Below are 13445 nucleotides of genomic sequence, written 5' to 3' on the forward strand. Positions count from 1 at the left end.
TACGTGTGTTTGTGCATGTGTTTACACGTGTGTGTGTGTGTGTGTGTGCATGTGTTTACACGTGTGTGTGTGTGTGTGTGCATGTGTTTACACGTGTGTGTGTGTGCATGTGTTTACACGTGTGTGTGTGTGTGTGTGTGTGTGTGCGCGTGTGTTTGTGTGTGCATGTGTTTACACGTGTGTGTGTGTGTGTGTGTGTGTGTGTGTGTGTGTGTGTGTGTGTGTGTGTGTGTGTGTGTGGTGCATGTGTTTACACGTGTGTGTGTGTGTGTGTGTGTGTGTGTGTGCATGTGTTTGTGCGTGTGCGTGTGTGACCCAGCCCTGCAGGCTCTGTAGCTGATAGGCCAGAGAGGACCAGTGTTTAGTGCACTGAACAGTCTGCTGTGTTTCACAGGTGACACCTGAGTGACATAAGTCCTGAGGTCCAGAGTAGGGGGAGGTTAAGCCTAAATCAGGAGAAGGTTTTCAGTGACTTAGAAGGTCATCGGAAAGGCAGATAGATCTTACTTCACATATTTTGTTAGTTTAAAAAGGACCTCCCCCTGGAAGTAAGCCCTTGTATAGTTGTGTAGCAAAGGGCAGGCGTAGGGTTTTACATTGTTGAGAACAGGTGTATGCTTTTAAATTGGGGCCATCTTCATCATGATACGCACAGAAAATAATAGCAATCTATATGTTCAAAAGGATGTGAGTCTCGTGTTCATATCTCACAACCTCCGCGGGCTTTTTGAGTTGCCTACGCGCGAGTCAATAGCAAAATAACACACTTGATTTAGGCTACATTATATCATGTTATACAACGGGTGGGTCTAGACCTGAATGCTGATTGGTTAAAACCGCATTCCAGACGGTGTCTATTCCACAAGTTACCACCGGGTAAATCTATGACATTAAAATACCTATTTACTCTCTTCCATCTGACTGTGCAATCCACTGTCTCATCAGCCCAGCCAGGCAATTTATAAACTTGATCTCCACTATAAAAATAATCTAGACATTATCTCACATTTCTTTTAGACTAACATTTAGTTTTCAACGGCGGAGATCTGTATAAACCCCTCAATCATTTTTACATGTTGGTAACCCGTTGTATAAAAGTGATATTGCCGGGAAAACACCGGTTTTGAGGGCATTATCATTTAACTAAATGTGTCTGATCAGTGATAGATTAGCAAAACGAATAGATCAGCTATCAACACCACTTATTTGCCCAGCCAGAGATCAAATAACCAAATATAGAGACGGAGATTCAGTGAAACAAAATCACATTGACTGATTATCAGACAAGCCTGAGGCTTTCGGTTGGGATATAGGCTACTATGTGAGTGAAGAGCAAGATAATCCACTATTCTGGGCTACATAACATGTTCTGATCAGTGTTAATAGATGAGCAAACTAGCTAGACTAAAGATTATCATGATGAACACTCACCTCAGTATAGTTAACATTTCCCAGCCTAATTGTAACCAAATATCCAAACGGAGATTCAGTGAAGAACAAATCAAATCTGACATTGATTTATCAAGACGATACACCATGCTTGTCTCAAAGCAACGAGGTGCTGAAATTATAGCTGACCAGACACATCTACTGCTTGAAATGATTTCAAACGGTTGGATTGCTTTGGGAGTTTCAGTAAGCAACAATTTGATAAATGCATTTAATGGCATTAGCCTACTCTTTAATTTCAATAATTTTGTCATTCAGTGATATTTCCAAAGTAATTATTTATTGATCCATTCAGTTGTGGTTAAGAAAATGTGCAGGCTTAGTGGTGGGCTGGGCGAAGTAACATGCCTCGCAAAGTTTAGAACTGCCACGAGGATGGTAACAGTGACAGCCTACTAACGGGCACTTCCTAGCAACCATCATTATGAAGCATCAAATCTCATGAACGCGCATTGCTTACGCCGGACTTAGCTACGACTAGTCTTCTTTTTGGTTGGTGGACCAGGTGTAAATTCTGATCCAGAAGTCGGGCGTAGCTACGCCCAACCTAGCATTTAAGGCCAGCTTTTTTTTACAGCCACATGGTGAAACCAGCTCCAGTATCTTAGAAAGTCATCAGTAAGTTAGACTTGATTAGTAATTTAGGACTAGGTTGAGAGAGTCAGAAATTGATGGTAAAGAAAGCTTGGGTAAGAAGCAGTATATTGAGAGGTCAGTCAACATCAAGAGTCAGAAGGTGATGTGAGCTGTAGGGAAGGCATTTGTAAGGGATATGTATGGACAGGTGAGGGGTAATGTATGTGAGGGATCAAAGGGAATCTTACCAAAATAAGTGAGCCACCAGGCCTGGAAGTTACACAGACTCCCCTCTGGATGGGTATCACCCTGAGGAAGGAGAGATAGGAGACAAGAAAATAGGGGAGAGGTCACTCTGTAGCTCTCGGTGTGCATGTGCTTATGGGAACGTGTGTGTGTGTGTGTGTGTGTGTGGTGACAGTGACTCACGATGACATACGCTACACTGTCAAAGAAGGCCGCAACTGTCAGACTGCAAATCATCTTCTGTAGAGAGACAGAGATAGTACAAATAGAGATAAATGGAGAGAGATAAAGTGAGAGAGGCCAGATGGTCCACTTATCCTGTGGTCTGGGGTTGACTTGGGGGTCGATCCCCAGGTCCAGGCCGTCCCACGCTAATCTCATGGGCCGGCCTGCACGCACGCACAGACACAACCACATACATTTATACACACACACCAGGGTTTATGTTAGGTCAATGTGGTCGGACATTTGACAGAAAACATTTGAATTTACTCCACATTTGAGACATCTGACCCATATGCATGAGGTGCATAGCCTGATTAGGGCGTCCACCCATGGTGCTCAGAATGGCAGAAATCACATTTAGATTATAGTAATTCATATTAACATGCAAGTCGAGGATGCAACGATATGCAGTCCTTCTTACTGAATTCAGATGTGCACTTTGAAGATGTTAGAATAACTGTCCACATTTACTTTTCCTCAGCCAACAAGACCAGTAACCAACAGCAACATCACCAGCCTGTCAATCTACTATCCCCAGAGGAGAAAGGTTTACATATTCTATTGGTCAGCTTGTCGAGAAAGAAATAGCCTATTCAAACAGACTATGGGACAATAAAAAGCAATGAGCCTAACGCAACAGATCAGAATGTTTTGCTTAAAATGTTGATAAAGTATTATTTTTCACATCATAAGCGATGCGCACAAGGCAGTACTCTACATGCGAATGTTCATTCCATAATGCAATTAGCTGGAAAACACTGTTGTCTAAAGAGCACCGCACATGCGAGTTGTTTCATGTGACAGAGATGAAAATATCCGTTAGAAATGTAGAATGAGAGGAGATCTAACAGGCTACTTTGAAGCAACGTAAGACATGCCTCATAATATGTATTAAAATGTTCAGGTTTCAAACAATTAAGTATATGTTTTCAAAATGCATAGTTTACTGCCTCCAGCTGACTGCAAGGTGGTGTGTCACGAACTGATGAAGCTTGCCTTCCGTTGCCATTTGAGATGCTGACACAGCAGCTCTCGCGCTGTCTGACAGATTTTCCGCTCAAAGGCTCTGTATCCGTACGCTGTATTCGTGTGATAAATAAGGCACATAACGAATATACTGTGACACACGCGCTAATTTAATTCCACTAAATCATGCAAATGAATCTATAGACCGATAAGTATGACCAGTCAAATGTATTTACATTGACTGGTATTTCCATCAATGAATAGGCTAAAAAGCATTATATCACAATGATATGTTTTTTCTACTTCTCACAAACAAGTGGCCGGTGCAAATGTTATTTATCAGCGTTTCAATTTTTTATGGGCCAAAAGCTGGCCCACTTGTTAACGGAAACCCTGGCACATACATAGGGCTGTTGCGGTGACCGTATTACCGCCACACCGGTCGTTACGAGTCATGAAGGCAGTCAACTTCCAAATGACAGCTTAGTCACGGTAATTATGCTTCTCCAAGCACTGATGCTTCTGCTGGTCAGTAGTGTAAAAATATGCGCTGAAAGTCGAGAAGCAAGTTCAGGAAGTAGTTGTTTTAATAAATAAACGCAACATAATACAAAACAAGAAACACGAACAATGCACAAACATACAAGTGAAACAATAACACCTGGGGAAGGAATCAAAGGGGGTGACATGTACAGTTGAAGTCGGAGGTTTACATACACCTTATCCAAATACATTTAAACTCAGTTTTTCACAATTCCTGACATTTAATCCTAGTCAAAATGCCCTGTTTTAGGTCAGTTAGGATCACCACTTTATTTTAAGAATGTGAAATGTCAGAATAATAGCAGTTAGAATTATTTATTTCAGCTTTTATTTCTTTCATCACATACCCAGTGGGTCAGAAGTTTACATACACTCAATTAGTATTTGGTAGCAATGCCTTTAAATGTTTTAACTTGGGTCAAACGTTTCAGGTAGCCTTCCACAAGCTTCCCACAATAAGTTGGGTGAGTTGGCTTTTGTTGGTAGTCTGGCTTTTTAATGGATGTTTTGGAGCAGTGGCTTCTTCCTTGCTGAGCGGCCTCTCAGGTTATGTTGATATAGGACTCGTTTTACTGTGGATATACAGTGCCTTGCAAAAGTATTCGGCCCCCTTGAACTTTGCGACCTTTTGCCACATTTCAGGCTTCAAACATAAAGATATAAAACTTTATTTTTTTGTGAAGAATCAACAACAAGTGGGACACAATCATGAAGTGGAACGACATTTATTGGATATTTCAAACTTTTTTAACAAATCAAAAACTGAAAAATTGGGCGTGCAAAATTATTCAGCCCCCTTAAGTTAATACTTTGTAGCGCCACCTTTTGCTGTGATTACAGCTGTAAGTCGCTTGGGGTATGTCTCTATCAGTTTTGCACATCGAGAGACTGAAATTTTTTCCCATTCATCCTTGTAAAACAGCTCGAGCTCAGTGAGGTTGGATGGAGAGCATTTGTGAACAGCAGTTTTCGGTTCTTTCCACGGATTCTCGATTGGATTCAGGTCTGGACTTTGACTTGGCCATTCTAACACCTGGATATGTTTATTTTTGAACCATTTCCATTGTAGATTTTGCTTTATGTTTTGGATCATTGTCTTGTTGGAAGACAAATCTCCGTCCCAGTCTCAGGTCTTTTGCAGACTCCATCAGGTTTTCTTCCAGAATGGTCCTGTATTTGGCTCCATCCATCTTCCCATCAATTTTAACCATCTTCCCTGTCCCTGCTGAAGAAAAGCAGGCCCAAACCATGATGCTGCCACCACCATGTTTGACAGTGGGGTTGGTGTGTTCAGGGTGATGAGCTGTGTTGCTTTTACGCCAAACATAACGTTTTGCATTGTTGCCAAAAAGTTCAATTTTGGTTTCATCTGACCAGAGCACCTTCTTTCACATGTTTGGTGTGTCTCCCAGGTGGCTTGTGGCAAACTTTAAACAACACTTTTTATGGATATCTTTAAGAAATGGCTTTCTTCTTGCCACTCTTCCATAAAGGCCAGATTTGTGCAATATACGACTGATTGTTGTCCTATGAACAGAGTCTCCCACCTCAGCTGTAGATCTCTGCAGTTCATCCATAGTGATCATGGGCCTCTTGGCTGCATCTCTGATCAGTCTTCTCCTTGTATGAGCTGAAAGTTTAGAGGGACGGCCAGGTCTTGGTAGATTTGCAGTGGTCTGATACTCCTTCCATTTCAATATTATCGCTTGCACAGTGCTCCTTGGGATGTTTAAAGCTTGGGAAATCTTGTTGTATCCAAATCCGGCTTTAAACTTCTTCACAACAGTATCTCGGACCTGCCTGGTGTGTTCCTTGTTCTTCATGATGCTCTCTGCGCTTTTAACGGACCTCTGAGACTATCACAGTGCAGGTGCATCTATACGGAGACTTGATTACACACAGGTGGATTGTATTTATCATCATTAGTCATTTAGGTCAACATTGGATCATTCAGAGATCCTCACTGAACTTCTGGAAAGAGTTTGCTGCACTCAAAGTAAAGGGGCTGAATAATTTTGCACGCCCAATTTTTCAGTTTTTGATTTGTTAAAAAAGTTTGAAATATTCAATAAATGTCGTTCCACTTCATGATTGTGTCCCACTTGTTGTTGATTCTTCACAAAAAAATACAGTTTTATATCTTTATGTTTGAAGCCTGAAATGTGGCAAAAGGTCGCAAAGTTCAAGGGGGCCGAATACTTTCGCAAGGCACTGTAGATACTTTTGTACCCGTTTCCTCCAGCATCTTCATAAGGTTCTTTGCTGTTGTTCTGGGATTGATTTGCACTTTTCGCACCAAAGTACGTTCATCTCTAGGAGACAGAACGCATCTCCTTCCTGAGCAGTATGACGGCTGTGTGGTCCCATGGTGTTTATACTTGCGTACTATTGTTTGTACAGATGATTGTGGTACGATCAGGCGTTTGGAAATTGCTCCAAAGGATGAACCAGACTTGTGGAGGTCTACAATCATTTTTCTGAGGTCTTGGCTGATTTATTTTGAATTTCCCATGATGTCAAGCAAAGAGGCACTGAGTTTGAAGGTAGGCCTTGAAATACATCCACAGGTACACCTCCAATTGACTCAAATTATGTCAATTAGCCTATCAGAAGCTTCTAAAGCCATGACATGACACTTTTCCAAGCTGTTTAAAGGCACAGTCAACTTTGTAAATGTAAACTTCTGACCCACTGAAATTGTGATACAGTGAATAAGTTAAATAATATGTCTGTAAACAATTGTTGGAAAAATTACTTAGGACATCTACTTTGTGCATGACACAACAGACTTGCCAAAACTATAGTTTGTTAACAAGAAATTTGTGGAGTGGTTGAAAAACGAGTTTTAATGACTCCAACCTAAGTGTACGTAAACTTCCGACTTCAACTGTATAGGGAAGGTAATCAGGGAAGTGATGGAGTCCAGGTGAGACTGATGACGCACAGGTCCACATAACGATGGTGACAGGTGCGCTCCAAAATGAGCAGCCTGGTGACCTAGAGGCCGGAGAGGGAGCACACGTGACAATTAGTAGCCTAACAAACTTGCCTGCCTGGCACTAAGCACTCCATTGTCACTCTAATCACTCTGACATGAATGCAAATGTAATCGAAAATCTAACCAAACACTTCCTGAGAGCCCATGAGCTCATGTTGAGCAACATTTCTATAGGCTATGTAGTTGCATGAGAAAACAGAGTGATGGCCGCTAATAAAAAGAGGATCATCTTTCCATAGGCTAGGCCTACTATATTTATTTCTCAACTTTCCTAATATTAAGCACGTCCCGTATTTGCTATTTAAGTGTATAGTATTTTTTCCCGTTGCCTCTGCTTCATTACAGGTGCATGATAATGGTCCAACGCAGCACTTCGGGCCACAAAAGGCATGTATGGTTTTAGGGCGCATTACGGCCACAAAGGGGATGCTCCCGTGAAATTCAAGGCATTATCAAGTGCTTGTCAAATTGTGAATGAGAGACTGATGAAGTGTGTACAGCCTGCACAATAAAACAAAGCAGAGTACAATCCTTCCAAGTGACTTTTTTGCAGCCTTACAATATATTAAAAATCAAAACATATAGCCCATGTTTGTAGAACAACGAAAGTTACATTAATAACTCTAAATGAAGCATCTAGGAGGACCAGTTTCTTTGTTAACCCCTCAACACGTTATGCACGCCCTCAAATCGTTTGGAGAAAATATTTATATTTTATTCAGCTTTGTTCAATTGTATTCTTCATACTATTAAATAATACAAAATAATGCCACGGAATTATTAGCAAATCTTGTCTGCTAAATGAACTAGTGTAGCCCACAGCCATTTGGCATAGCCAGATCAGGACCTAACATAAGGACAACTCAGTATGCTATTCTGTTCTTCTGAAATGGACTACATTTCCTTCATATCATGCTGCTTTAGACCTGTCTAAAATAAATCATGGATTTATTGTGAAGGTGTAGACTATATTACATGGATTTATTGGGAAGGTGTGGGCTATATTACATGGACTTATTAGACTTGGCTTGTAGGAAGCCAGGAGATGCCAAATGTGTTTATGTTAATTAACGGTCAATTACCATGAGACCGACAGTTATTTGCTTGACAATCACCGGCTGACGAAAATGTTGTGACCGCCACAGCCCTACACCCACTGCTCATAGCCTCTCACACAGTCTGACTGGTTCCTTTAATAAACTCTGAGAGACTTGACAAAGTTTAAAAACAACTTTCTGTTCTGGTGTGAGAGAGAGAGAGGAAGTGGGGGTAGAGGGGTAAGGTACAGGTCCAAGGGTAATAGAATCGGTCAGTGTCATAGTGAAAGCTGTCATTTACACCAGATTAAGAGGATAACAGAACAGAATGCAGCTAAACCTGCTCCACAGTCATCACAAACATGAATACACACACAACAATCTACACACAATACCCCATTATGACAAAGAAAAACAGGTTTTTAGAGGTTTTTTGCAATGTACAAAAAAAGCCCCCCGGAAATATCACATTTACCTAAGTATTCAAACCATTTACTCAGTACTTTGTTGAAGCACCTTTGGCAGCGATTACAGCCTCGAGTCTTCTTGGGTATGACGCTACAAGCTCGGCACATCTGTATTTGGAGAGTTTCACTCATTTTTCTTTGCAGCTCTTTTCAGGTCTCTCCATAGACGTTCGATCGGGTTCAAGTCCGAGCTCTGGCTGGGCCACAGAGACTTGTCCTGAAGCCACTCCTGCGTTGTATTGGCTGTGTGTTTAGGGTCGTTGTACTATTGGAAGGTGAACCTTTGCCCCAGTCTGAGGTCCTGAGTGCTCATGAGCAGGATCCAGACGTGACACTTGGCATTCGGGTCAAAGAGTTCAATCTTGGTTTCATCAAACCAGAGAATGTTGTTTCTCATGATCTGTGAGTCCTTTAGGTGCCTTTTGGAAAACTCCAAGCAGATGTCATGTGCCTTTTACTGAGGAGTGGCTTCTGTCTGGCCACTACAATAAAGGCCTGATTGGGGGAGTGCTGCAGAGGTGGTTGTCCTTCTGGAAGGTTCTCTCATCTCCACAGAGAAACTCCAGAGCTCTGTCAGAGTGACCATCGGGTTCTTAGTCACCTCCCAGACAAAGGCCCTTCTCACCCGATTGCTCAGTTTGAGGGATGTCCTTGTCCCATTGCGCTGTAGCGACTCCTTGCGTCCGGGCGCATGCACGCTGACTTCAGTCACCAGCTGTACAGTGTTTCCTCCAACACATTGGTGTGGCTGGCTTCCGGGTTAAGCGAGCTGTGTGTCAAGAAGCAGTGTAGCTTGGCGGGGTCGTGTTTTGGAGGACGCATGGCTTTTGACCGTTGCATGCACTGTCAACTGTGGGACCTTATATGGACAGGTGTGTGCCTATCCAGATCCTGTCCAATCAATTGATTACCACAGGTGGAGTTGCAGAAACATCTCAAGTATGATCAATGGAAACAGGATGCACCTGAGCTCAATTCGAGTCTCATGGCAAAGGGTGTGAATAATTATTTAAATAAGGTAACTGTTTTTAATACATTTGCAAACATTTCTAAAAACCTGTTTTCGCTTTGTGATTATGGGGTATTGTGTGTAGATTAATTAAATAAACCATATCCTCATCAATTTTAGAATACATAACAACAATGTGGGAAAGTCAAGGGGTCTGAATACTTTCCGAATGCACCATATGCCCGGACGTGCACAAATACACTAAGACCCCCACACCCCCATACATACAAACAACATTATCTCTTGAAATTGAAAGAGAGAAAGGTAATGTTAGTTTAAACATTGCTGAAATGTGGCCTTAAGGCATCTACACATCTACTCAACTACAGCCACCTAAATAGCGATGAATTTAGTTGTTTCTTCATAACTCAGACTAACTAGCCGTGGCCCATTCTTCATGTTGAATTGTGACCAACTATGCGTAAATATGTCAACTGAGACTACACACCGGGAAGATTCTTAGAACAACCGCCCATACACAGTTGAGTTGGCTGTAGTTGGATGGACAAGTACAGTAGGAGCCTTAAAACCATTAGGTGCAGATTCACAAGTGTAGAACGACTTTTCACTTTAATTGGACAGGGAAAAACACAAGCATTTAATCACTTTCAGATACAGACCATGAGCCATAATTGATAAATTTGTACATTTCAATGACACTGTAATTTGTCATGAGTAGGCTAATCAAACAGACTTGCTATGGCACAGAAGTAAGCATTCTGATGCACTTCAAAGCACACACAGACAGAAACACACACACACAAATTACCTGGGCCAAGGAGTGATACCGGCGGAGAAGCCAGATTACAAACAGCATGAAAAAGCTGAGGAGAGAGTAATGAGACAATTGTTCATATGACACATTCCCGCATAGCTCTGTATTCTTTCAATATTCCTGTTTAGTTTTGGCTTACCTTCCTATATAACTCAGTAAAGGCTGGGTATAGCTTTACCTATGATATATATTGAAATGAAAGAGCAGTGCACTTCCTGCCGATCTACATCAATGATGTATACTGAACAAAAATAAAAATGTAAAGTGTTGGTCCCATGTTTCATGAGCTGAAATAAAAAGATCCCAGAATGTTTCCATACGCACAAAAGCTTATAGCGCTCAAATTTTGTGCACAAATTTGTTTACATCCCTGTTAGTGAGCACTTCTCCTTTGTTAAAATAATCAATCCACCTGACAGGTGTGGCTAATCAAGAAGCACATTAAACAGCATGATCATTACACAAGTGCACCTTGTGCTGGGGACAATAAAAGGCCACTCTAAAATGTGCAGTTTTGTCACAACACAACGCCACAGATGTCTCAAGTTGAGGCAGCGTGCAATTAGCATGCTGACTGCAGGAATGTCCACCAGAGCTGTTGCCAGAGAATTTCTCTTCCATAAGCCGCCTCCAACGTTTTTTGTTGTTGAGAATTTGGCAGTACGCTCAACCGGCCTCACAACCGCAGACCACGTCTAACCATGCCAGCCCAGGACCTCCACATCCGGCTTCTTCACCTGTGGGATCGCCTTACACCAATCACCCGGACAGCTGATGAAACTGTGGGTTTGCACAACCGAAGATTTTCTGCACAAACTGTCAGAAACCGTCTCAGGGAAGCTCATCTGTGTGCTGGTCGTCATCACCAGGGGCTTGACCTGACTGCAGTTCTGCGTCCTAACCGACTTCAGTGGGCAAATGCTCAGCTTCGATGGACACTGGTACACTGGAGAAGTGTGCTCTTCATGGATGAATCTACGATTTCAACTGTACCGGTCAGATGGCAGACAGCGTATATGGTGTTGTGTGGGTGAGCGGTTTGCGGTTATGGTATGGGCATGCATAAGGTACGGACAAAGACCACAATTGCATTTTATTGATACAGTGACGAGATCCTGAGGCCCATTGTAGTGCCATTTATCCGCCGCCATCACCTCATGTTTCAACATGATAATCCACGGCCCCATGTCTCAAGGATCTGTACACAATTCCTGGAAGCTGAAAATGTCCCAGTTCTTCCGTGGCCTATATACTCACTCAGACATGTCACCCACTGAGCATGTTCTGGATGCTCTTGATCCCCACGCACCACAGCGTGTTCCAGTGGGACAACATTCCACAGGCCACAATCAACATCCTGATCAACTCTATGTGAAGGAAATGTGTCGTGCTGCACGAAGCAAATGGTGGTCCCACCAGATACAGACTGGTTTTCTGATCCACGCCCCTACCTTTTATCTGTGACCAACAGATGCAGATCTGTATTCCCAGTCATGTGAAATCCATAGATTAAGGCCTAATGACTTTACTTCAATTGACTGATATCCTTATATGAACTGTAACTCAGTAAAATCTTTGAATGTTATATATATATATAACATATTATATTTTTGTTCAGTATATAAACCCTGGATGCCTGACCAGGGCCACTATATTAAAGCCATTGCGAAACCATTTTGGTACTCCTCGTCCATTGTAAAAGATTTTGGAAGCTATAGAAACGCATTTATTAATGGCTACATTTGTTTGACACATTTATTATATTACAGACATCATGATGCGTACTTTTAAAGTATATTATCTGAGCTAAACTTTCAAATAAAATAAAAACATTAAATACATTTTCCTTATTGAAGTACTTTTTTTGTTGTTGACAATACTAATCTTACTGTCCTCACTACAAAAAAAATATTAAATACATGAATTCCATTCATTCCTATGGAGGACTGCTCCAGCTAATATGGCTGACAGGTATCTTCAAAGCCTCTCAATGGCCAATACATGGCATCCGCAATCCATCGCATCCGCAATCCAAGGTTTATACATATCCTTGATCTACATGGATTATTTTCCAGTGCAATAATCCGCTACCCCTGACCCTAACCTAGCCACCAACTAAAGATGCCACTCTTCCCTGCTTCATCACGTCATAAGTGAATAGCAGAATTAAGGCCAGACAAATCTTTTAACAAAGGGTTCTTTAATCCTGGTCCTGAAAAACCACAGGGTGTCCAGGCTTTTGCTTTAACCCAGCACTAACACACCTAATTCCGCTAATCAAAGGCTTGAAGATATGACAATGATTTAATTGAATCAGGTGTGTGAGTACTAGGGTTTGGCGGCATCCAGATTTTCATACCTCATACCGTTTCTGTACCATACTGGGGTATACGGTATTACTGGAAGTGCACACAAGAGGCAGTATTTCAAATTATATATTTTTTTAAACACACAACAGGAATCTTGTTCCAGGAGGGGACTGAATGTCTCTGTTGTAAGCAAGAAGCTTGATCTTGACATCTAGCGAGCAAGATATCGAACCAAATACATAGCTGGAGCCCTGATCTGGATATAATATATTTGACACCTCTTAGATGTGTTATAGTTGTACTTAAATTAAAGTTAGTTATAAGCAGTGGCGTAGCACTCACCTCTGCGAGGCGGGAGTGCCCACAACCCCACCGGTACTGAAAACACACCATTGGTATTTTGAAATACCCTGGTATATGGTATAAACGGTATATCTCCCAAGCCTAGTGAGTACTGGGATGGAACTGAGGCCTACAAACAATGTAGGTCCCCCAGGATTGAAGAACGCTACTTTGAAACAAAGCTAAGAGATGGCAATCGGTTTATTATCTTAATTAAAATCTCTTTGATTAATTGGGTAATCATGTAAAAGGTGGTTGAACTAATACTCACCATCCTATCAGTGAGAAGGTGCCTGTGGCTCGCTTCACTGTGAGAATCACCACCTGTGGAGGGGAACACAACATTTGGTATGGCTTTATTTTACCATCCTGTTTCAGGTGGGATTTTTTGAACCTGGTATTTACTACAATTAGCCTGTGTGTTAATAGGAAGTCCAAAAACTAAGACAAATCAGTGGGTGCAGTTCCTCTAACAGAAAATAACATTCTGGTGTAAAAACCAT

The 13445-nt window shown here is 41.8% G+C and overlaps 1 protein-coding gene across 4 annotated transcripts in view; it reads right to left on the reverse strand.

Moving 5' to 3' along the window:
* si:dkey-100n23.5 (cyclic AMP receptor 1) overlaps positions 1-13445 on the reverse strand; it is a 102055-nt gene that overhangs the window by 72572 nt on the left and 16038 nt on the right. For all 4 annotated transcript variants that reach the window (XM_036959563.1, XM_036959564.1, XM_036959565.1 and 1 more), the window contains exons 2-5: positions 13214-13266; positions 10286-10340; positions 2455-2511; positions 2274-2334 (exon numbers count right to left, since the gene is read on the reverse strand). In XM_036959563.1, the coding sequence (XP_036815458.1) occupies positions 2274-2334; positions 2455-2511; positions 10286-10340; positions 13214-13266 (226 nt within the window). The remainder of the gene's footprint in view (positions 1-2273; positions 2335-2454; positions 2512-10285; positions 10341-13213; positions 13267-13445) is intronic.

Source organism: Oncorhynchus mykiss, chromosome 22 (genome assembly GCF_013265735.2).
Source record: "Oncorhynchus mykiss isolate Arlee chromosome 22, USDA_OmykA_1.1, whole genome shotgun sequence".
Classification (NCBI taxonomy): Eukaryota; Metazoa; Chordata; class Actinopteri; order Salmoniformes; family Salmonidae; genus Oncorhynchus; species Oncorhynchus mykiss.